The sequence below is a fragment of the Artemia franciscana genome, chromosome 10 (assembly GCF_032884065.1).
Source record: "Artemia franciscana chromosome 10, ASM3288406v1, whole genome shotgun sequence".
NCBI lineage: Eukaryota > Metazoa > Arthropoda > Branchiopoda > Anostraca > Artemiidae > Artemia > Artemia franciscana.
Genome location: NC_088872.1, coordinates 25,992,593 through 26,018,786, shown reverse-complemented (window position 1 = coordinate 26,018,786; position 26,194 = coordinate 25,992,593). Strand labels below are relative to the sequence as shown.

The 26,194-nt window shown below is 34.0% G+C and overlaps 3 protein-coding genes across 4 annotated transcripts in view; 2 read left to right on the top strand and 1 right to left on the bottom strand.

Moving 5' to 3' along the window:
• The window catches only part of LOC136031983 (transmembrane GTPase Marf-like), a 503,142-nt gene that overhangs the window by 148,610 nt on the left and 328,338 nt on the right, over window positions 1-26,194 (bottom strand). The gene's annotated exons all lie outside the window — the stretch shown is intronic.
• On the top strand, window positions 1,288-26,194 carry LOC136031980 (uncharacterized). 2 transcript variants are annotated; one of them, XM_065712037.1, is made up of 4 exons: window positions 1,288-1,372; window positions 20,425-20,601; window positions 22,322-22,492; window positions 25,640-26,194. In XM_065712037.1, the coding sequence occupies exons 2-4, from the start codon at window positions 20,530-20,532 to the stop codon at window positions 25,880-25,882; spliced, it is 486 nt and encodes a 161-aa protein (XP_065568109.1). In that variant the 5' UTR covers window positions 1,288-1,372; window positions 20,425-20,529; the 3' UTR covers window positions 25,883-26,194. The 2 variants fall into 2 exon arrangements, with proteins under 2 accessions (XP_065568109.1, XP_065568110.1); XM_065712038.1 differs by lacking the exon at window positions 1,288-1,372 and adding an exon at window positions 1,400-1,562.
• LOC136031979 (acyl-coenzyme A oxidase 1-like) overlaps window positions 1,319-26,194 on the top strand; it is a 168,548-nt gene continuing 143,672 nt past the window's right edge. Inside the window, exon 1 of the mRNA XM_065712034.1 lies at window positions 1,319-1,356. The gene's annotated coding sequence lies outside the window, so the exon portion shown is untranslated. The remainder of the gene's footprint in view (window positions 1,357-26,194) is intronic.

Below are 26,194 nucleotides of genomic sequence, written 5' to 3'. Positions count from 1 at the left end.
GCTAGCAATTTTTACGGTAATGTCAAAAAATACTGTAAAACAAGGCTTTAAGAGCTATAAGTAAGTATAAAGAGGCGTTTTTAGTACTGAATCTATTTTTCGAATTTGGTATTTTAAACGTATGACAAATTAGAGATTACCAGATTGGAACGTTTGTATATCAGTGTTTGTACAATATTAGCCCAAAGATGTTTTCTGACTTAATTAAAACGAATGCTTTTTATCACGAGTATGACACATGAAATGCGGAAGCGTTGGCAAGCCAAGAGCGAAATACTACAGGTTCAAGTTTTACAATAAAGTATCTGGGTCCTACCAATTGGAATTCGATTCCTGGGGGATTCAAAGTGCGATAAGTCTACCCAAATTCAAGGCGTATAGATGTATAGATGAAGTTTAATAAATTATTTGTGAACTTGAACTATGTGTGTAGCTGAGTTTCGTCAAAATCAGCCATTCCTTTACCACTAAGTTTGAAAATACCAAAGTTTTTCTAGAAGAAGGAAACAGAACTTGGAATATCCCAGAATTGAGCACCTGGGACCTCAATAAGGCAAAATAAACAACTTATAAGACTTTTTAAAAACTAGAGAGGGATTGATTCTTAAGGATTTTGTAAAATAATCTTGAACTTAAAATATTATATTCTGCTGAGCTCCGTTTAATTTAAAAAAAAAATATAAATCCACGAGCTGACGAATTTCAGCTATGAATAATTAACCCCTCAGTTAGTATAAACCATTGTGGATTCCTTCTTCTGAAGTTCTGAATTTACTTCATTATTTTGTTAAAATGTTTTAACGAATAAAAATTTTCAATAAATAAGAAACAAATTAAAATTTTCTTTGTTGAATACTTAACATCATTAGTGCTATAAAACCAAAAAAAGTAATTTGTTTAGTATTGCAAAAATATATGCATAATCCGTCATTTCAGAGAAATTGGAAGATTTATTCTTATTTTTCGTTATTAATTTTTAAGGGTCCTACTGATAGTAAAGTGTTGAAGAAAAGATACTATCGGTGAACCCGAAAGAATATTCATTATGTTTGCTTGAGCCCTGTACCTTCGGCAGCACGAAAGTGCCAATTAATAATTTATAGCACGTGCTATATTGACTGATCAATTTCCAGGGAAACTGATTTGCAGACTTCAGTAATACAACCTCAGCCAATACTTCAAATTTGTCTACTTAAACCGTATTTTCAGTTTTCGTCATAACTTGCCGGGTTATTTCAGATATTACAAATATAAATTGGTTATTATAGATAGCGCTTAAAGCAGACAATTCAAAGCTAGAAAGCGCAATTATGCTGTACTACAGAGAGCTTGAAAACTCAAGATCTAGCTGTCCTGGTGAGTAGGCTACTTGGTATGTACTTGGATACTTGGTAAAATTCTGGCTCGAAGGATAGTGCAGTTTTCTAGCATATTCGAAAACCCGTAATTTGATGAGCTGCTGCTGGCTGGACTAGAGAGAGCTTAAAAAACTCAAGATTCAGCTGTCTTGGAGAGTTGGCTACTTAGTCTCAGTGTAGCCTATAATTAGGCCTGTTGTTAAGGTAACATGTTCAGAAAATAATTTGGCAATTGTTTAGTTTTGTCACAAGTTGTCCAAAGCAGAAACTGTACTGCAAAGCAGCATGATTTCCATACTATAGAACTTAGAAATGCTAATTCTAGAAGTGCATCCATTTCTGGCTAACCCTCCTCCTCCATGGGGTAAACTAAAAATGCATAAAGTGGGCAGGGTTTTGAAGCCAAGGGAGAAGTTAAGGTTGTACAATATGAATGCAATTATACTTTAAATACTAATTCAAGTTAGGCCTATCACTGGTAGGCTAATTTCTGCATAGTAAGAAGTTGAAAGATAATTGAAAGATTCACTCATCCATTAATGATTACATCCAAGATGATTCATTTTCAAGTTTAGGTAAAATTCTAGTTAATTGACTTTGCTATCTCAGAAAGGGTTTAGATTAGGAAAATGAAACTTTCATTGATGAATCTACAGACTAAAGTATATCCTCAGAAGGTATTTTGAAGCAACTAACTCTACTTCTTCTCCCTCTAGAGGGTCCTGACCTTTAAAAATATGTGTGTTATAAAAGTGAAACCTTGCAAAATAGATCTTCTGCTTAATTGAAGTACAATAAAATTGTTTTCAGCTTTATAACTTTGCTCAATTCCATTTTGTAAGGTCTTAAAGATATGCAAATAGCCTACATTTCCTAAATTTTGCAAAAAAAAACATTGATATGGCTCAGAATTCTACTCTAATAACAGGAATTGCATCTTCAGAACTAAAGGCAGAGAAAAGGCAACTAGTAACTGAAAATTAAGGTAAAATGTTGTTTTGTTGAAATTTCAATAGGTAGCCTATAGACCTGTCATGTATGCAAATTTCAGGGCCCTCTAGAGGGAGAAGGAGTAGAGATGGGTACTCTAAAATACCTTCCCAGGACATACTTTAGCCTATAGACGCATTCCCAAAAGTTTCATTTTCATAACCTAAACCCTTTCCAAGATAGCAAAAAGTCAATTAACTACAATTTTACCCAAGTTTAAACTAGCCAGCTGTTTTTGAACAAAACAAACATCCAATTTTGTATATGTGTAACATTGGGCTACCTTTAGGGCAAAGTGTATTAGTCCATGAGTCCTGTGGCTCTATATATATTAGATAAATATAGGATGCAGACCTTGCTCTGCTGCCCTCATGTACTAATACACTTTGCTCTGTAGGTAATGTTACCTATAAGGAAGCCCACTTTATGCATTTTTAGTTTACCCCATGGAGGAGGAGGTCAACCAGAAATAGATGTGCTTCTAGAATTAGCATTTCTGTAGTAAGGAAACTATGCTGCTTTGCTGCATAGTTTCCAGTTTAGACAGCTTGTGATAAAACTAAACAATTACCAACAATTCTTACTAGGAAAATTGTGGTCAATCAATCCTGAAAGCAGTTCACTTTACTTTGTCTGCTATCCTCCTCCCCTTTAATCAATCGTGCTGTTAAGGGGGGGGGGCAAGAGGGAGAGCCTCTTGCCCCCCCAATAATTTGGAAAAACTATAATTTATTTAGTAGCTTTAAAACTGTTTCTAGTCTCAAGTTTGCTTTTTACTTTGAGCAGACAATTTATTTTTAAATCATATGTGCTTGTTTTTAACATAAGGAAAACAGTATAAATAGGGGTACATTACACTTCATGAAATTCTCCATGTCAATATTTTTCCAAATATACTGCCTTTGAAACCTTAAAACTAAGTAAAAATGTGGATTTATGGCAAAATTAAAAAATGTTCAATGCTTTCTGTTTCACCAAATTTGCTCAGGTCAATTTTTCCTTTGATATTTAAGGTGCTTTTACTTCCTAATATCTATCAGTTCAAGAGTAGATTCCCTTGTTCTAAAGCTTTCAAAAGTAGAAATGAATATACCCTCTACATTTGTAAATAGGAGAGAAATAGGATCATTGAAGAATAAGAAGATAGATATAGCCTACAGTGAATATAATTACCTAAATGAAAAGGAAATCATAAAAAAAAGACTTAGTGCTTTTTGTAATGATATTTGTATTATAACCAAATAGGTCAAATTGGTTGTCATTTGGTTGTGGAATTTGATAGAAGAAGATCTGCTCCAGAAATTATTTAATTTTTATTTCTAGTATTTAATTGGTAAGAATTGGCATAAACCTGCAAAGAATTATGACTGTTATTAGTTGCATTTCACATAATACCAGCACTACTTGTGGGGCATTTATCTCTGGGTCAGCATGCTGTACAAAATGTCTGCTGAAAATAGAATAAAGTGAATTCAAACAAAAAATGTATATATTTTGTCACAATTTAGAAATTTTGTGTGCATGTACAAGCCCAACTCATGTACACTCATGTACATGTACAAGCATAAGCAGTACAGGCCCATTCTCTTTGTCTATTGTTATCAGTTTTATCATGCAGCAGAAGGGAACTGAGCTTTCCTTGTGAAAGGAATTATCAACATAGGAACAATATGTAGTGTGACCCCCTCCAAAAATGTATACCCTTACCCTGATTTACACAAGAAAAATTTTGTGTAGTTTTTATAGAATTTTCTTTTTAACAAAGTTACAATGGGAAGGCAATTTTCAAACTCTAGGAGTCACTTTTCTCTTCCAATTGACTACCCTGGTAATTTTTACTCAGTTTAAGGCTTCTGTTGCAATGTTGCCAAGAATTGTTCAGATTTTCTGGATATTCTTTATCAAACAATGCCCAACAGACAAGTCTATAACTCTAACTTTATATTTTGAATATATTCAAATTGAAATAAGGTTGCTATTTGAATATGGGGGATATGTTACAATATAATGTTATACAATATGTAATGATACTTTGACCTACCCTGTATCTTTACTTAGACAGTGCTATTGGGCTGCCTATGATTCTATTTTTGGCTTTATGTGGCCTGCTAAGATCAATGCTATTTATTAACATAAACTGGAGAACCCACAAACAAATCACTTTAATAAGAATCATAGTTAATATTTCAGTGAATCACATATATTAAAAGTTTAGCAAAATGAATTAAGTCTTACAGATTCAAAATTACAAGAAAGTGAACAGCACAATACCCAGGGGTGTTAGAGTAGAGCTTGGTTCTATTATGAGATTTAGCCCCCTGTGCTGGGAGAGGGGCTTGGGGGAAGTAGAGGGAGGATATATACTGCAGCATTAGTGGTGAATCTGGCTGAAAAAAACCAAGCATATACAACATTCCCCTTTGCCCCCCAAAAGCTTGTTTATGCTATACTACTTTCATCTACAGCAGCTCATTGCTAACAATTTTCATAAAATCCAAGCACCATCACTTAAACTTATGATTGTTTATTGTGTGTTTATTCTTGATAGTATATTGTGTAATGTTTTTAAATTCACCAAGTAGCATATTTATTGAATAGTGACTTTTGTTCACTACTGCTTGAATAGCACTTACATCAATAGCATCCCCTCTTGCCCCTCCCTCCACCAATAAAAATGCTGTAGCTATGCCAGCCCTTAATGTGCAAATACATAGCCCAAATTATATATTGCCAATGTATTTTTTCTTGATTTCATCATTATTGCTTCAATTTATTGGTATTGAGTTGAAACAAAAGAATGATGTATCAAATATATTTAATTTGGTCTATTTATTTGGACATTAGAGGGGAGGGGATTGGGGTACAGTTAAGTGAGGTGCTTTTAGAAATGACTAACTACAGTTTTCCTGTATATTATGAAGTAAGAACTATTTTCTAAATATATTTCCATCTTGGAAGGCATAATTGCACACTAACATCAAGTATGTTACTTGATTAAGGTAAATAAACTTCCATGAATAGATCAAGACCCTGGAAATGTGCTTTGTAGCTTTCCTTGCTACTCCTTTGATATTTCTAAGGTTACAGGATTGTGCAGAAGACAGATTTTGTCCCAAAATTTTTTTCCTTCATTTTGGTTATGTATACTTGTCTGTAACTTCATATTTTGAAAATAAATACCAAATTAGGTGAATTCAAATAAGATAAAAATATCCTAAAAAGCTTCATTTTTCTACTATACAAAATATCCCAAAGACATTCTATTTTTATACTTTACGAAATTTGTATAAAACATACTGTTTTGTGAATTCAGTAAAGCTCTAGGCTAGTTATGCATAATTTTCAAATCACAAGGAAATGTAATGTTTTTTTTTGTATAAGTTTTTCTTTTTTAGTGGGTTTATTTAAGGTTTGGTTTCACTCTTGACTTTTTTCAAAAAGGCTTTATTTTTTTTTCATATTACTCTTAAAGCCTCATTTGACTGAATTCAGTAAAAGTTACATGAGATGAATATCAAGGGGAGGCAAGGGAGAATTTATTTCCTAATCCTCTATTCTGAGGTAATAATTTCAAACTAAGCCCACAATATTAGTGCTGTTGGATGACAGCTTGTGTGTTGTATAAGTTCTTTAAGTCTAACATAAAATATCTCATTCATCTGCTTACCTGATTGAAAGGAAATAACAGGAAAGGAGGATTAGCATTCCCTTAAAACAAGATTTATATGTTACCTGCCGTAGAAAATACAAAAATTAATTGCCCTAAAATTCATTCTGGTTTTTCAAATAGTTTGTCTAAATGATATATGTAAGTAAATAGAAACCAAAATTTTTTACAAAAATGGGTATAATATATGATTCAACTGAATTAATCTTTTATACTGATTGTAAATCGACAAAATTCATTAAATTTTTTAGCATAATGACATAATGAGAGAAATTATTAGCATGAAGTTACAAAAAGGCTTAAACTACTACTTGAATTACTAACAACTAACTGTAGCACCAAACCACCTGAGGACAGCACAGGTAAGCGCATTCCATGTCCATCCCATTCTATTCAACGCCTCCACTTTTTAACCTTCCCAAGAAATTCAAATTTTCCTTAAATATTTCCTTACAACTACTTTCACCCCATTTAGGGACAACTGCTTTTTATTTGGAACTGTTAATTCGGAAAAAAAGAAAAATAGAAGTATTTTTAACTTACGAACGGTTGGTCAGATCTTAATGAAATTTGATGTTTGGAAGGATATCGTGTTTCAGAGCTGTTATTTGAAATCCCGACCGGATCTGGATCTGGGGAGTTAGGAGGGAGAAACCTAAAATCTTGGAAAAAACTTAGAGTGGAGGGATCGGGATGAAACTTGGCGGGAAATATAAGCAAAAGTCCTAGATACATGATTGACGTAACTGGAACGGATTTGCTCTCTTTGGGGTAGTTGGGGGGGGGGAGTTAATTCTGAAACATTAGAAAAAATGAGGCATTTTTTAACTTAGGAATGGGTGATCGGATCTTAATAAAACTTGATATTTAGAAGGATATCGTGTCTCAGAGCTCTTATTTCAAATTCTGACTGGACCTGGTGACATTGGGGGGAGTTGGGAGGGGGAAACCCAAAATCTTGGAAAACACTTAGAGTGGAGGGATTGGGATGAAACTTGGTGGGAAAAATAAGCACGATTCCTAGATACATGATTGACATAACCGGAATGGATCCGCTCTCTTAGGGGTAGTTGGGGGGGGGGCGGTAATTCTCAAAAATTTGAAAAAATGAGGCATTTTTAACTTACGAATGGGTGATCAGATCTCAATGAAATTTGATATTTAGAAGGATATCGTGTCTAGAGCTCTTATTTGAAATCCTGACCGGACCTGGTGACATTGGGGGGGAGTTGGGAGGGGGGAACCTAAAATCTTGGAAAACACTTAGAGTGGAGGGATCGGGATGAAACTTGGGGGGAAAAATAAGCACAAGTCCTAGATACATGATTGACATAACCGGAACGGATCCCTTCCCTTTGGGATAGTTGGGGGGGAATTCTGAAAAACTAGAAAAAATGAGGTATTTTTAACTTACGAACAGGTTATCGGATCTCAATGAAATTTGATATTTAGAAGGATATCGTGTCTCAGAGCTCTTATTTCAAATCCCGACCAGATCTTTTGACATTGAGGGGAGTTGGGGGTGGGGGAATCTTGGAAAACACTTGGAGTGGAGGAATCGGGATGAAGCTTGGTGGATAGAATAAGCAAATGTCCTTGATATATGATTGACGTAACCGTACTGGATTCGCTCTCTTTGGGGGAGTTGGGGGGAGGAGTTCAGTGATTTCGCGAGTTTGGTGTTTCTGGACGTGCTAGGACGATGAAAATTGGTAGGCGTGTCAGGGAGCTGCACAAATTGACTTGATAAAGTCGTTTTCCCAGATTCGACCATCTGGGGGGCTAAAGGGAGAAGAAAAATTAGAAAAAATTTGGTATTTATAACTTACGAGTGGGTGATAGGATCTTAATGAATTTTGATATTTAGAAGGACATCGTGACTCGGAGCCTTTATTTTAAATCCTGACCGGCATTAAGCCTCTGACTTTCCTTTTAAATCAATCTATTGATTCTTAGAATTCTGTTAGAGCTCATACCATATGAGCTCTTGGCTCGTGGCTCTTCTTGCCTCGTCACAAGTGCCACATGAGCTCTTGGCTCTTGTTTTCCAGGGATAATTGTATTGAACCAGCACATTTAACTGTTTGGAGACAGCTTATTCGAATTCCAATTTAAATCTCCAGTTTTTTTTTTAGTCACTAAAAGGTTATGCCACAATAAAGTGTTGACTGTAAAACTACCATTTTATGGTTTCCCAGTCTAAGGGGTCATGCTGGCACACAACAAGATATTTTGCCCTTAACATATGTGTTATCAGGGGTGACTTGAAGCACTCAGGTCAGTGGAGGGGGGGGGGAGACATGCCAATTGAAGAAACTTCTAAGTCATATTATATTGCTTGCAGTACCAAAAATGTTTACAGAGAATATTCCATCATCACTTATACTGAACTATAGAAACAAAAATGGAATGCTGTATGGGCAAATGAGAAATTAATAACAGTCTAAATTTGGATTTACATATTGTGTACTGTATTGTATTGTATTGTAATCCATATTTGGATTTACATATTGTGTACTGTATTGTAGTGTATTGTAATCCATATTTGGATTTACATATTGTATATTGTATTGTATACATATTGAAGAGTAAGTTTTTAAGTATTTTGCAATGTTTTCGCTCTTGGACCGTTAGTGATAATTTTGGACATCTATTATTAAGTGAAAAAAAAGTCCGTGTAGTCTTTTGATCATTTTACTTTTAGATAAATTTGCCAACATTGTTTAAAATATTGAATTTTAATGTCAAAATGTTTTTGATGAATCTCTACCCTTCCTTAATTTTACCTATAACAATATGCAGATTAAAAATTTTTCATTTGCTTTCAGTTGTTCCTGCATTCTTATTTTAGAAAATGGGTTAACAGCTCTTGACAGTCTTTCAACTGATTAATGTAATGACTTACCCAGCCTCTAGTACCGAGAGATATTGCAAATCATTTGCTCCTTATTTTATTCGGTATTTTAATAATATTATCTTGACAAATATATAATGTTCGATGTTTGTTTATTTCAGGTATTTGCCAGTGAGTGTTTTTTAATATACCAACCATTTTTATACTTAATTATTCTGAAATATTCTGTATAAACGGTCGCTATTTTAATCGTGAAAATAGATTAATAAGTTATTTTAATTTTTTAACTACTCATTTAATTTATTGACCTTGAATCAGCACTTGCTGCCATATTTTTTTGTGTTGCTATTTATTTGTTTTAGGTCTTTTTTTGTGCCATGACATGCTCATGATAGCCCCAGCTATTGTAGCGAATAAAATATATTCTGTTCTATTCTGTAATATGAAATTCTTTTCGTTTTCGATTTTTTTTTCTAAATTTACTTGGCTGATTGAGTTTGGAGAAATATGTTCATCCAGGATGCAAATTGATAAGTCCAAAATCTTCCAAACGAGGGCAAGTAACGAGGTTTTTCGTATCTTTTATCTATGACGTTGCGTTATTGGTAAAACAACTGGAAATAAAAATTAAAATCTGAAAAAAAAATTCTGGAGATCGTGCAGTCTTTTAAATGGTTCTCCAGCTTCGGTAGATAGTGCTATGCGTGGCTTTACCGCTAGGATAAACCATCCGAAAGACAGAACTCCTTCATCTAATTTGATTAAAAGGCCCGCTTGTATTTAATTGGTGGTGGGAGGGTGCAAAATATTTTCTTGCTAGTTCTTACAGTTATAATAAAAACATCATAAAAAAGCCTTTTTAAAGCCCGACTAGCCTGAAGTTACCTATGAAATACTAAGCCATTCAAAAGAAGGAACGGTCGAATACCGATTATTGATTTTTCTTTGTGGCAACTTTTAACCTCGGAAAAAGAATCATTCTTTTGAGTACAAGCCTTTTATTCTGTTGTTTCGCCCCTTCCGTATTTGGTTTTCACCATTTTTACATGAGACTGGTGACTTTCATCTAAAAAAGGGTTTGAGTTAGGCTTTTTGTCTGTCGTTTTGTCTTGGGGGAGAGGGGTTGAAACTAAAAAAGACAAAAAAAACTCATTAAAATGAAAACTTTTTAAACTCCACAGAATGATTGTCAAGGTATTTAAAGCTCCCACTTTTTTTGATTGACTAATATTATAAGCACTTTTAATCAAGGGAGCTAATATTAAGTGGTTTTAAGGAGTAATCTATGGTATTAAGAGGTATCTGGGGTTTGGGCATTCGAAAATCCGCTTTTTAAATTGAGTTATGGATTAAAATAATAAAAAAATAAAAAACAGATGTGATCAACTCGGTTTTTTTTCCTTGTCATTTTGACATGGATAATAAATCCAAAACGTTGGATTTTTGATCTTTCTTCTGGTAAAAAATGAAAATTACATTTTTGCAGATAAGAGCTTGAAACCTCTATAGAATAGGAAATTATTTGTGCTTATTAGGTATTTCAATTGCAAACAAGAGAATTTGGTGAATTAATAGAGTATCGGTTCGATATTAGAAGTAAAAACTATAACCATTAAACAATTCCCAGAGGATGTAGCCCACCCCCTTCTTCCCTACCGACTTCAGTCATCAATCTTTTATCGATTTAACCTATCTAGTTATATTACAAATCTTATTATGAAAAGTACCAAGTCCAATTTTCTTTTTCAATAACTTCTTTTTTTCATTCTGAAAATTATATTTAATGTGTAGCTATTTTCTTTTTTTCAATAATTCCATTTCTGATCCATTTGCTGATGTAGAGTGTCTATTCATATCCAGTCCGCTTTCAAAGGTTTTAAGAGAGAGAAAAAAATCTAATTTGGAATTGATAGATTTTGAGAATAAAAACTTAAACATAAAGAAAAAAATTGACCTGAGAAAAGCTTGTGAAATAGGAAATATAGAACATATTAGCAATTTTGCAATTAACTAGGTTCGCTTATGATCTTGATGATAACGCTCTTAGGTCTATATCTGATATAGCGCGAAATCAGAAGCTTCGAAGGCGGTATATGTGCATAAATACTAATTTGACACATATTGGGAGGCGTAATGGACCACTTATTTTCTATTTTTTTTCTATTAGTTAGCTTCCTGTGTGATTTGTTTGATCGAATAATGAATCTATGGGCAATAACGTGAAAAATCACCAGTTTTAGAAAAACCTAGAAATACCTTAAAAATCCAGGAGATTTTAAAATCCAAAAATTCCTAAATGAGAAAACCTTCCCTTAACAGACCTCAAAAATCCCTATTATAGGGGGGAAATCCCTAGAATGGAAACACTGGACACAATGCTATCAATTTCAAGAAAGACACCATATTGTGTTTCGATGCTTCAAACCTTGAAGTTACCTATGTTTTGAAATAGATGACGTGATGCATCATCTGCAAGTATATGGAAATATATGGGTAACTGAAACAATATGGGTAAATCTAGAGACCATATTAGAAAAACTTCGAATATTTTTTGGTAGTAGGTATGTTGGATTGAGCATTTATTGAGAATAGAAATCACGGTCTAGAAAAAACGGCCAGAAACTTTGAGTGTTATAGTTCTTTTATCAGACAAATCAAAGGAGATAGACCATTTATCCAAAAGTATAACATTTAATAGCTAAAAATCTAAATGAAGAATTCCAAATTCAGAAATTTCTGAAATGTCTTGTTTGCAATTGAAATACCTAATGAGCACGAATAACTTCCTATTCTATAGAGGTTTCAAGCTCTTATCTGCAAAAACGTGAAATTTTTAATTTTTTTTACCAGAATAAAGATCACGGATTGTTTTACCTCAGGGATGACCGTACCGGACCAATAGTCCTAAAACATCAGGAGAGGGCTCACTTGAACGGAAAACTTAAAACAAACAGAAATTACTCCGTATATGAAAGGGGCTTTTTCTCCTCAACGCCCCGCTCTTTACGCTAAAGTTTTTTTTTACTGTTTTAAGAAGTATAGTTGAGAGAAAGAGTCAAACTTTAGCGTAAAGAGCGGGGCGTTGAGGAGGAAAAGCCTCTTTCATATACGGAGCAATTTCTGTTCGTTTTAAGTTTTAATGTCTCTCCTTACTTTCATTTTAAAAAACTTGTTTTTTTTATTTAATAAAAAGAAAAAAAGGGATGTGATCAACCCGGGTTTTTTCTTATCTTTTCAACATGGATAATAAATCCAAAACGTAGGTTCACTATTGTTTAAATTAAATTCTTGGAAACTATATATATCAAAGCTAGAACATGAAAACGTGAGGTTACTCCTAGACATCCCTTTGCGCAGTAGCAGTCACAAGCAATCGCAGTCACAGTGGTTACAATCACTGTGTCAAGTATATTCAATGTTTATTGAATATTTTACTTTTTGGAATCGAGTTCCGGACCAAAATATCGGTTATTTCTTTTGGATACTTAAATTGTTAAAGTCGAATCTCCACAATATCTAAACATTTTTTTTTGTGGCAGTTATTTTTATGTTGCTAAAACGGACCATTTTGTTGAAATCGGATGCGAACAAGTCAAGGTTAGAAGACATTTTCATTATTTTATATTATATTTAAATGAGAGTTGTGGGATATCGAAACCTTTTATTCCTCACTACGATAATGTGAAGATAAATCCTAACATATAAATCAATTGGTAATTTAAGAAAAAAAAATACTGGTTTTATTTAGTTTTTTAAAGTCTGTTCATCCGTGTGGCAAGTTAAGAATCTTTCAAAATAGAGCAAAAAGATAGGAATTTTGTACCATTCCTTGATGATGGAACGTTAAAGGTAAAAACGACGAGAATTGAAAACTACAGCTAAACTGCTAAAAAAAAATTTTTGGTTCTTTTCTAGAGATGGCTTGGCTTCAAAGTACCAAGGTCTATTTGATCAAGTTTACCCAGCCTTGTATATCCTAAAAAATAAAAAAAATCAATAGTAGCTGTAATTTACAAACCAACCTGGTTTGCTTTGTTGTTCCTCAAAAAATTTTCTCATTCTCTAAAAAATTTAACTAAGAAATTTATTATATTTCCACTTGTTTCTCTGTTTCAAGTCAATTATGTTCTTACGTAATCAAATTTGATTCTTTGGGCACAATAAACCTATGAAAAATGAACTAAATATATTTTCATTTCAAATGTTGGTTGACTGACACTGAATAGACTGATAAAGGCTGGATGATGTAAAAAAAGGATTCAGTGACGCTCTCTGGATTATAATAGCCTTTTCGTTTTTCTAAACAAGTATTTTTGGGTTTTCTATTTTCTGACCATTGTGTGCTTTATTAATTAGCTTGAAATCTATAAATTTTGGTTTATGCCAAAGCCACATTTATATATTCTTCAATGGTGTGAAATTTCGCTCCTATGTGAATCACACTGTGTATATATTTGGAATAGTCGTTCTGACGCCTTTTTATCTCGAATACCTGTTTGAACATAACTTTTTTTTTTCACCTTTTGCTTGCAGTTACCACGAAATATCGATAAAATGGGCTTTAATGCAAGTTGTTTGTTTCAGAATGGAAGGCTAGTTGATTTATATATTTGTATGTCTTGTCGATGCAAAATTTCAGGAATTCAAATATTTTTTTTTATGACATCGCTACCTCTTTGCCTACCACTCTAGGCGGGCGTACCTTTCTAAAATCGAACAAACAAGTACTGGTCCAATAAGAGTCATAATTACTCACGCCGTTTACCGTGCCATTTAACCAAACACTTGAAAAATTAGGTTCTATGACTGTTTTCGTTCTATGACTGTCTATCTTAGTTCTGCCCTAGGAATGACACATGGACGGAAGATAGATAGATTTGTTTATTAACAAGTGAACTGACATCATTTTTACATAATCCTAATTAGGGCTTATGCCAGATTTGCCTCTCACTCACTCTGCCTACATGTCTTTGCACAGCTATTTGATTTTAATTCAAATTCAATGGGCTCGGTTGAGGCCTTCGACTTCGACCTCGTCGATTTTCCTGTGCCTCAATGCAGAGGCACATCTCCAGCATTTTCTTGCGGAGTTACAGAATAAAAAAGGAGGCTAGTAACAATGGCTGTGTTCAGGGGGTTGGGGTGACCTAGTTTGAACCCCCTCCCGAAATAATTTATCGACTTGTAAAAAGCAACAACATTTAAACAATTTTTGTTGAGTTTTGTAAAGTTTTTTAGTACCTTTACTAAAGTTTTAGGCTTTTATTAGGCAATCGGACGAGTGGATGACGATGATAAGAAGACGGTATAAAAACAAGATTTGCCTTTGTACTGTAAGGAATTACTAGTAGTACTGTTCCATGAATTAGATGAAACACTTCTACCTTTTTACCCAACGAGAGGTCAGAATGAGAAATAAAATATAGGCGAGGAATTGTCTTTGTACCTTACTTAGTTATATATAGTTTCTTGGACTGACAGTTTTCTAGTTGATCTATAGATCGAGGTATGATGGTTGCAAGCACCATTATCGATTCTTCATCTTTTGATAGTAAACTTAATCAAAGAGGTAGTTTTGGCCATGAGAAATTGAGAAATTAAAACAAAGAAAGGTTGAATTCCGCTTATTGATGTTTTTGTGTGACAACTTTTATTTCCCCAAAAAGAATCAAGTTTTTGAATACAAGATTTTTTTTTATAAACTTTGTATCCTTTCGGTGATGGTGGAAATTTCTGAATTTGGAATTCTTCATTTAGATTTTTAGCTATTAAATGTTATACTTTTGGATAAATGGTCTATCTCCTTTGATTTGTCTGATAAAAGAACTATAACACTCAAAGTTTCTGGTCGTTTTTTCTAGACCGTGATTTCTATTCTCAATAAATGCTCAATCCGACATACCTACTACCAAAAAATATTCGAAGTTTTTCTAATATGGTCTCTAGATTTACCCATATTGTTTTATCCAAAAATTCTAGTCTTTCAATAGAAACATCTTCTTACGTATCCTAACATATCCTAATTATGTGATATTTGTTTACATTTCACCAAATGATGATAAACTAGAGGCTCTTGCTGATTCCTGATTATTTCTAGGATCCAATTCCTGAGTTAATTTCTTGGTTCATCAAAAATCGTAAGGTTTTATATGATTCAACTAACCATGAACTTTTCTCTCCGCAGTTCTGAAAATATTCAAGTGAAATTGTAGATGCGAATTGTAGTTGGAAGGGGCCAATCGCCGTTTTTACACTCACCAATTATGGTTCGAAGCAGAGGATTTAAATTTGTTGACAATTGATTTATCTCCTATTGGGCCATTTCTACTGACAAATTTTGATATTAAGATACAAATGTGTCTTTTTAGGTTTTTACATTTGTGGGTTATAAAGATGAAATTGATAAGTATCTGCATTAATATTTTAGACTTAAAATTTTAATTATAAAAAGAAAATCTATTCTTATGAAACAGATCGTGACTGTTGACACAATACTTCGCTGTTTTCTATACCTTCGATGCGCCCAAGCCCCCTATGGGGGCCAGACATAGCCGTTAGGCTTTCTGCACAGTTTTTTGGGTTATAATAATTTTTTTCCTTATCTCTTATCCAAAATCATTCTATAATGCTAAATAAGACAAATTGCGAAAAAAACGAAAAATGTCAGTAAAATTCTATGTACAGCCTAGGGCTATTACCATTCTCCATTAGGAGGGTATGGGGTACAGTTGTAACGGCGATGGCTATTATATTTTAAAAGATCTTTGAACAGGGAAGTGAATGATATGGTTCTTTTGTTTTCTATATTTAATTTGTCTGTCTATTTATATAATATTTCTGTCTATTTTCAATCAGATAATGCTCGACGAGAAAATTTCCGACTACCCAGAACTATAAATAGTAGTGCTCGATACTCGATAGTTGCACAATTATTATCCTTTTAGATCTGTAAATATGTTCAGTTGTTTTTACGAGAGCCTCAGGTTCTTCCGCAGGAGCCTCGGATTCTAAAGATTTTTTCTGGTATTTTCTTTAAAAAAAATTGAGTAATTTTTTTAAGTAAAAGAACTATGTAGAGGTAGAACTCGGTTCGATTTTATTTATTTCTTTTGTTGTCTAAATGTGGTTGCTTTATTTGCCTTTGCCTCCAGTTTTAGTGTATGTGAGCAGAATACTCTTTCCGAGATGTGACTTTTTACACCACTTCTTGTATAAATTATTCCCAATAACCATTACTACATGTAAACAATGGTCAAAGTTTGTAACTTGCAGACCCTCCCTGGGAGCTCTGGGGGGATTGAATCATCCCCAAAGACATAGTTATTAGGTTTTTTGACTATGCTGAACAAAATGGCTATTTCAAAATTTTGATCCGGCGACTTTGGAAAAAAATTAGTTTGGGAGGGGGCCTAGGCGCCCTCCAATTTTTCGGGTCACTTAAAAGCGCACTAGAAAAACTACCGCCAATAAATCAAAACCAAAACAAACAGAAATTACAACAAATAGCCGAGTCGAACCGAAAACTAGCAGAAACTAACATGGATAGGGCTCACAACCCCTATTCTTTCTCAAGGCCAGAACATAATTTGCACTCTAATGAAAAAAATACAAAAGAATATGTGTTGTCAGTTTAATATACATATGCTCATATTTATTGTTTAAAATTTTAATAATTTTCTATTTATTTAAGTTATTAAAGTAAAAACATTAAATTTTTTTCAGTGAAGTGCAAATTATATTCTGGCCTTGAGTTGGCGTAGTGGCTGTTTGTCTTAATCATTTTATTTTCGGCTTGTTTTGAGTTTGGCTCGGTTATTTATTGTAATTTCTGTTCGTTTTGGGTTTCATTTATTTATTGATGCTGATTTGTGATGATTTTACGCTGGGTAGATTATTTGATTCTATTTGTGCTCATTTTTGGTATAATGGAGTTCTTTACGTTTCCTTGAAAAACTTATTTTGTGGAAATATTTTTTAGTGAATTGTCAGTAATGAACGAAAAAATATTGGGAGAAAAATATTTCTTTTAGATATTTTTTTTTTTAAATGATGAGACTGATGCCTATCAAAATTTGTGAAGGGCGGGACAAATTTTATCCTTGAAATTTTAAAAAGATCATTTTCAAAATTTTTGCTGGTGTCTCAGTAATTACACTGTACTTTAGGGTTATTTTTCCATTTTTTAGATGGGAATCTGAAGAAATCACACATTGGGAATCTGAAAAAGTTTTCTTCCGTGTATCAGGGTGTTCGGGGTATATATTTTTGGAGGGGGGGGGGGGTACACTGAATGTCCTTTTATGTCTGAAATTCCTCTCACAAATTGAAGTTAGGTCTATTAGTACTGCTTATTAAAACTGAAAACCATAGAAAAAGAGTATAGGTTGATACCACTTATATGTGCATGCAGTTTTGTAACCTTTCGGCTATGCTGAACAAGTGGATATCTCAAAATTTGATTAAACGGTTTTGAAAGAAAAGGGACGTTTGAGTGGGGTTGGTTGCCCTCCAATTATTTTGGTCACATAAAAAAGAACACTATAAACTTTAATTTCCGTTCAAGCGATCCCTCCCCTGATGTTTTAGGACTAATGGTCCGGTACGGTCATCCCTGAGAAAAAACACATCCGTGATTTTTATTCTGGTAAAAAAATTAAAAATTTTACGTTTTTGCAGATAAGAGTTTGAAACCTCTATAGAATAGGAAGTTATTCGTGCTTATTAGGTATTTCAATTGCAAACAAGAGGATTTAGGGAATTAATTGAGTATCGGTTCGATATTAGAAGTAAAAACTATAACCATTAAATAATTCCCAGAGGATATATCCCACCCCCTTCCTCCCTACCGACTTCAGTCATCAATCTTTTATCGATTTAACCTATCTATTTATATTACAAATCTTATTATGAAAAGTACCAAGTCCAATTTTCTTTTTCAATAACTTCTTTTTTTCATTCTGAAAATTATATTTAATGTGTAGCTATTTTCTTTTTTTCAATAACTCCATTTCTAATCCATTTGCTGATGTAGAGTGTCTATTCATATCCAGTCCGCTTTCAAAGGTTTTAAGAGAGAGAAAAAAATCTAATTTGGAAGTGATAGATTTTTTAGAATAAAAACTTAAACATATAGAAAAAATTGACCTGAGAAAAGCTTGTGAAATAGGAAATATAGAACATATTTGCAATTTTTCAATTAACTAGGTTCGCTTATGATCTTGATGATAACGCTCTGAGGTCTATATCTTATATAGTGCGAAATCGGAAGCTTCGAAGGCGGTATATTTGCATAAATACTAATTTGACACATATGGGAGGCGTAATGGACCACTTATTTTCTATTTTTTTCTATTAGTTAGCTTCCTGTGTGATTTGTTTGATCGAATAATGAATCTATGGGTATTAAATTGAAAAATCACCAGATTTAGAAAAAACCTAGAAATACCTTAAAAATCTAGGAGATTTTAAAAATCCAAAAATCTCTAAATGAAAAAACCTTCCCCTAACAGATCTCAAGAATCCCTATTATAGGGGGGGGGGGAATCCCTAGAATGGAAACACTGGACACAATGCTATCAATCTCAAGAAAGACACCTAGAATGGAAACACGACCTTCCTGGTTGGCAGAATACTCCTTTAGGGTACTCCACAAGGAAGATTTTCTAGGGGACGAGCTCTAGAAAAAATTATATTATAATATCAAGAAGGACATGATTAGGAAATTAAAGAAAATAATATTTTATTATAGTTACATTTAATAAGATATAAACTTATCCGTAGTATTTTTTCCTTGTCCTAACATTTTCTGTTAGGACAAAAAATACAAATTGCTGGGATTATATTTTTCATTTCTTCAAGGGAGAAAAATCTTCCTTGTGGAGTACCCTAAAGGAGTATTCTGCCAACCAGGAAGGTCGTGTTTCCATTCTACATGATTACCCAGGATCAAAACAAAGGCTGGGCGACAGAATAAAACTCAAGACCTCGAAATTTAGGCTTGAATGTAAAGGGAAGGGACACAAGAATAAGGATAGAAGAAACAAGGGCGATTACCCCTCCTAGTTTATTAGGAATAGATCGTAAAATAGCTCTATACATAGCTCTATAAAGTGTTTCCTAGAATGGAAACACTGGACACAATGCTATCAATTTCAAGAAAGAGACCATATTGTGTTTCGATGCTTCAACCCTTGAAGTTACCTATGTTTTGAAATAGTGTAAAAATTTAAAGTTGAAATTTGTGTAAAAGAGAAATATCAAATTTTAGTCGCGAACTTTTTTCTTTTTTCTTTTTATAACTTCTGTTTTTCATTCTGAAAATTATATTTAATGTGTAGCTATTTTCTTTATTTCAATAACTCCATTTCTAATCCATTTGCTGATGTAGAGTGTCTATTCATATCCAGTCCGCTTTCAAAGGTTTTAAGAGAAAAAAAAAATCTAATTTGGAAGTGATAGATTTTTGAGAATAAAAACTTAAACATAAAGAAAAAAATTGACCCGAGAAAAGCTTGTGAAATAGGAAATATAGAACTGATTCGAAATTTTGCAGTTAACTAGGTTCCTTATGATCTTGATGATAACGCTCTGAGGTCTATATCTTATATAGTGCGAAATCGGAAGCTTCGAAGGCGGTATATTTGCATAAATACTAATTTGACACATATTGGGAGGCGTAATGGACCACTTATTTTCTTTCTTTTTTTCTATTAGTTAGCTTCCTGTGTGATTTGTTTGATCGAATAATGAATCTATGGGCTATAACGTGAAAAATCACCAGATTTAGAAAAACCTAGAAATATCTTAAAAATCCAGGAGATTTTAAAAACCAAAAATCCCTAAATGAGAAAACCTTCCCTTAACAGACCTCGAAAATCCCTAGTATAGGGGTGAAATCCCTAGAATGGAAACACTGGACACAATGCTATCAATTTCAAGAAAGAGACCATATTGTGTTTCGATGCTTCAAACCTTGAAGTTACCTATGTTTTGAAATAGATGGCGCTGATGCATCCACTGTTGGGACCATTACATTATGTTCCCATTTGCATTAGAACGAAAAAATATAATGCACTATGTTTGCTAGAATATTTTTCACCACAACTAATGAGATTTCAATATATTATTCTTATTTATAATAGATGTGTTATTCTACATAAGTTATAACTCTTGCTCTAATACTCCTCCCAACGGCTTATATCTTCGGATACACTATAAAATTATGGAAAACCCCAAAATAACTCGGAGTTTTACTAGTCAAGTAAACTTTTTTGTGTGTATTTTACGTGGTATGTAATTACTAATTAAATGGGGCTCGGAAAATGGAATTTGAAGTTGGCTGCTCTCCAAATCAGGATCTGAAATTACAAATTATTGACTTTCCCCTCTATGCATAGCATGTTCAAATTTACAAGTTTAAATTCTATCATGCAATTCAGTTTTTTCCCAAAACAAAAAAAATCTTGAAAAAAATTCGTTCCCTCTTTTGAGAGGGTAATTATTTGACATTATGTGTAAACTGTTAAAAATTTGTTTCATATTAATCATCATTTTAGGTCTAATGCTTGTCAATTGGCTGTTGAGTGAATTGGATGAAGTAAATTATCAGACATTCTCTTGTTCAACTGAAAGTTCGACAGCCCATTATTAGTTTCTACGCTATGCTTTTGCAGGCTGGGGTTATAAGACCTGTTGAGGATGGTAACATCAACTTGGTGAATATGGACTTCGAGGTATGGATTTGACTGGTTTCTCATGACCCCGAAATATCTAGTATCTAAAGGTAGCTTGGTTTAATTTTACGTTAATTGCAAAAATAACGAAATATTATAATTGCATTTAATGTGAAAACTTTTTTTCTGTTTTTTAATTCATATTTTTTTAATTTACAGTGGAACAAGAAATCGAAATAAACCCAAAGAGGAATGGAAAATTGGGCTTGGGGTCAGCTATGACCTGTTTTCAGCGGTTGAAAAAATATCGACAAAATGGCGCCCTTAATAAACTAGCAATTACAATGCAAAATAGGCTCTTCAAAACTGCACAATGCCGCTAGACTTTGGCCGCCGAATATTAAAACCGATTTATTTGTAGACAAAAGATAAAGCAGTTCGGGACAATGTATATAATAACCGGTTTTTCTATTTCTAGAAAAAGATCTAAAAACATGAAGAATAAAATAATTGATTATGAGAACGCTGATAACTGAGGTCCAGGTTTTTCATTAGATCTTAATCATCACATGTTGTAATTTTGTCAAAATCCTTGGGGAGGGCGGGGGATAAAGTTGGAGCCAAGCTTTCCAAATCCAGTGAAAATGACAGTGAAAAAATAAAATGAGTCATAAAGTACCATAAAGGCAAAGATATACCAAAGAAAACTGACCTATTTCTCTGGATGCTTGAATTATACAGACATATCTTTTTTATTACAAGATTTTTAGTAGAAAATAAATTTTCAGCTGGGAGTGGGGGTAAACTGGGATCTGGAGGAGGCAGTTGCCCCCCCCTGGTCCATAGCAAATTACGCCCTTGTTAAACATGTAATATCTCTTGAAACATTATGTTGCATAATTATTGATTCTAAACTCAATACGTAAAACATTAATGTTGCATACTTATTGATTCTTAACTCAATTCTAATCTCAAACGGGATAAATGTAGTGGGACAAGTAGCTAACGTGGTTAAGTCATCAGGATATCAGTGTCATCTGGTATTGGGTGACACTTGACATATTCCTCTGTAAGAGGAGGGATAATATGTTAAAACACTAATGGGGATTGAGTTAAAATTTTAGGCATCTGGAAATGGGTATAAAACATGATGCTGTAAGTATAAAGAAAGCATGAACTACTTTAAATTTCATAGATTAGATATATTTTTTTTTATTCTTAAGTTGTTTGATATTCAGATCGTATGCTCACGAAACAAAAATATGTTTTCTCTTATTTTTCTCTTATATTCTCTTATTTATTTATAAAAAAATTGCAGATGTCAGACAAAACTGAAAAGGAATATGGGCGTAATTTTTAACAGCATTTTACTTAGAAGGCAAAACAGCCCCCATTGAAGAGGATATTTTGTACAAAGTATTTAAGCTGTCTAGCAAAATGTCCAAAACGGAACACTACAAGTAAATTCTATTGCAAGCGGAATGCAAAATGCTATCAATGGCAAGAAAGAAACCGCATTGTTATTCTATGCTTCAAATCTTGAAAAAAATTATCTTTATTTTAAAATAGATGGCGCTCTTATATTTGCCATGGTCTAACTTGTCTTAAAAGGGAAACATGTAACATGTTAGCTTCAAAATAGAAACTAAATGAAACATTTATTTGTCACCACAACTATTGATCTTGAATAGATATATTATTTTATGAATCGATGCGAATAGCGTTTCTTTGTATGAATCGTTGTATTTTTTTTTGTTAATTATTTGTTTCTAATTTTCAGTTCTCAGTAAAAAACAATAAAAAAAAACGAAATAAGGGGGAAACACTCCCTAAAAGCCATAGAATGTCACACCATCGCATTCAGCGTATCAGAGAACCCTACCGTAGAAGTTTCAAGCTCATATCTACAAAAATGTGGAACTTCGTATTTTTTCCAGAAGATCTTTCACGGGTGCGTGTTTATTTGTTTGTTCTTTCTTTTTGCGTTTGTTTTTTCTTAGGGGTGTTCTATCGACCCACTGGTCCTAGAATGTCGTGAGAGGTTTCATTATAACGAAAATTAAAAGCTCTAGTGCCCTTTTTAATTGACCGAAAAATCGGGGGGCACCTAGGCCCCCTCCCACTTTCATTTTTTCCCAAAGTCAACAGATTACAATTTTGAGTTATCCATTTTGTTCAAAATAGTCGAAAAATATGATAACTATGTTTTTGGGGATGACTTACTCCCCCATAGTCCTCGGGGGAGGGGCAAAAAATTAAAAACTTTGACCAGTGTTTAAATACAGTAATGGTGATTTGGAAGTGCACAGACGTTTTTAGGGGCATTTTTTTAGTTTTGGGGGTTGAGGGGAATTGGCTACGTGGGAGGATTTTCATTGGGGAAGAGAAATCCATGAAGGGGGCGCAGGGTTTTCTAGCATTATTTAAAAAACAAGAGCTAAAGGCTAATATGGCACTTTTGACGAGGCAAGAAGAGCTAAGAGCCAAGAGCTCATATGGTATGAACTCAGAGGAAAATCAGAGGCTTAATGCCGGTCGGGATTTCAAATAAGAGCTCTGAGTCACGATATCCTTCTAAATATCAAAATTCATTAAGATCCGATCACCCACTCGTAAGTTATAAAAAGCCTAATTTTTTCTAATTTTTCCTCTCCCATTAGCCGCCCAGATGGTCGAATCTGGGAAAACGAGTCATGTCAATTTGTGCAGCTCTTTGACACGCCTACCTATTTTCATCGTCTTAGCACGTCCAGAAGCACCAAACTCGCCAAAGCACTGAACCCCTCCCCCCAACTCCCCCAAAGAGACTGAATCCAGTATGATTACGGCAATCACGTTTCTACGACATTGACTTATTCTATCCACCCAGCTTCATCCCGATTCCTCCACTCTAAGCGTTTTCCAAGATTTCCGATTTCCCCCTCCAACTCCCTCCAATGACAACAGATCTGACGGGACTTGAAATAAGAGCTCTAAGACATGAATTCCTTCTAAATATCAAATTTCATTAAAATCTGGTCACCCGTTCTTAAGTTAAAAATACCTCAATTTTTCTAATTCTTCCAAATTAGCATCCTCCAGCTCCTCCTAAGAGAACGGATCCGTTCCAATTATGTCAACGTATCTAGAATTTGTGCTTATTCTTCCCGTCAAGTTTCATCCCGATTTCTTAACTATAAGCATTTACCAAGATTTCTGTTTCCCTCCTCCAACCCCCTATGTCCCTGGATCCAATTCGAGCCGAAAATGGAGCATCTGAGACATAAGATCCTTCTATATATCAAATTTCGTTAAGATCCGATCACCTATTTGTAAGATAAAAATACCCCAATTTTCACGTTGTCTAAGAATTCCGGTATCCCCCTCCAACTCCCCCCAATGTCACAGGATCTGATCAGAATTTGAAATAATAGCTCGAAAGCACAAGATCCTTTCAAATATCAAATTTCATTGAGATCTGGTCACCGTTCATATGTTACAAATACCTCATTTTTCCGAATTACCCCCCCCCCCCCCCCAAGTCCACCAAAGAGAGCGAATCCGGTCCGGTTATGTCAGTCACGTATCTTAGACTCGTTTTTATTCTTCCCATCCAGTTTCATCCTGATCTCTCCGCTTCAAGTATTTTATAAGATTTCCGGTCCCCGCCAACTGCCCACGTATCTTAGACTCGTCTTTATTCTTCCCATCCAGTTTCATCCTGATCTCTCCGCTTCGAGTATTTTCTAAGATTTCCAGTACCCCCCTCTCCCCAATAGATCGGATCCGTTCTAATTATGTCTCCCCAAATTAGCCCTCCCCTCCCCCCAATTGATCGGATCCGTTCCAATTATGTCAATCACGTATCTAAAACTTCTGCTTATTTTTCCCACCAAGTTTCGTCCCGATCCCTCCACTCTAAGCTTTTTCCATGATTTTAGCCCCCCCCCAAATTTTCCCCCAATGTTACCAGATCCAATGTTACCAGATTTAAAATAAGAGCTTTGAGACACGATATCCTTCTAAATATCAAATTTCATTGAGATCCGATCACCCGTTCGTAAGTTAAAAATACCTCATTTTTTTAATTTTTTAGAATTACCCCCCCCCCCCCCAACTACCCTGAAGAGAGCGGATCCGTTCCGGTTATGTCAATCATGTATCTAAGACTTGTGCTTATTTTTCCCACTAAGTTTCATCCTGATCCCTCCACTTTGAGTGTTTTCAAAGATTTTAGGTTTTCCCTCCCAACTCCCCCTCCCAGTGTCTTTACGCTAAAGTTCGACTCTTTCTCTTAACTCTATTTTTAAAACAGTAAGAAACTTTAGCGTGAATAGCGGGGCGTTGAGGAGGAAAAGCCTCTTTCATATACAGAGTAATTTCTCTTCGTTTTAAGAAACTAATCTGAAACTTGTCCGTGGCAATTAGTTACTACTTTTTGTTCAAAATGGCTCAAAAGAATATTGAATTGAAAGTTTTTTTCGATTTTTAAACACGGCTGATTTTTGCTTAAAAAGTTTTATGCCTTTTCAGCTATTTTCAACAAAAGTATTTTGTAATACTTCCATTAATTGTTTTAATAGCTGCATTTTTTGGCTTCATAATTAAGAGCAAATAAATTGCTTGTTTCTGTTTTATTGACTCAAACTCTTAATCTTGAATAGTCAGGCATAAAACGGGTTTAAAATAAGCATTTGGAATTTTTTTTGTTTGAAAGTTTTTAACTTCAATTTTTATTGTAGAATAAACACGGCTGTTTGAAATGCGCCATATCCAGCGGATATATCAGCAAAAATATTTTGCACAGCTTCTCTTTTAATAGTGTTTTGTATCTCCTTTTTTATTTTAGTATGCATAGTATGTGATTTTTTTTCATTCCTTTATTTGTGGTCCAAGGTATTGTCAGATATTTGTCACTAGTCCTTTATCAAGGTTTTAGTCTACTAATGAACCTTCTTTTTCTGAAAGAGCTAACGGACAGACTTTTTGGGATAACTTCTCCAGGAAGATCATTCTAGATCAAAGTGCAACGTCCGATGAAGCTAATTAGTATTTTTTTTTAATTATTTATTCTTTTGTTTCTTTATTTTGTTTTGAATTATTTAATTTGAACTTTTAGATAATGGAGCAAATGAGCTCATATGCCCCAGTGCAGTCTCCAGGACCTTCGCCACTATATCCTGCCTCTGTTACTTTAAGTGTAGGGACTTCACGGAAAAGTCCAATGTCACAAACTGCCATTCATTCATCTCTGACTCAACGCTCCCAGCACAAATACATGAGCAGATTTCACACAAATATCTTTCAATTGTGGATCCAAGTATTGTTGGCTCACCAGTGCAAGTTGTACAAAACAATGTGAAAATGTAAATTGTCAAATGTCAGAAGGTAAATGTCAATAAAATTGATGGTCATCTACCTCAGTCGTAAACTTTGACAATAGTGAATGAGCCTCCTTTTGAACAGGTGCTCCCTTAGCCTCCTTCAGTTGAATGTAGTTCTAAAACATCTGTGAGTCGTGAAGTGAATAAGGAAAACTAAGTTGAAGAAGTTCAAAAACCTGTTGTGTACAGTGCTAGTGAGCAAATCCCAATTTTAAATGACACAAAAACACCTGATAAAGGGCCTAAAAAAAAAAAAAAAAAAAAAAAAAAAATAAAAACCAAAAAACAAA

Bases quoted from the DNA above. Each gene is read 5' to 3' on its own strand.
- LOC136031980 (XM_065712037.1), top strand. From the start codon at position 20,530: ATGCTTTTGCAGGCTGGGGTTATAAGACCTGTTGAGGATGGTAACATC. The intron at 20,602-22,321 runs GTATGGATTTGA...TCTAATTTTCAG, and splicing joins TGGTGAATATGGACTTCGAG to TTCTCAGTAAAAAACAATAA. The intron at 22,493-25,639 runs GTGCGTGTTTAT...TTGAACTTTTAG, and splicing joins TTCCAGAAGATCTTTCACGG to ATAATGGAGCAAATGAGCTC.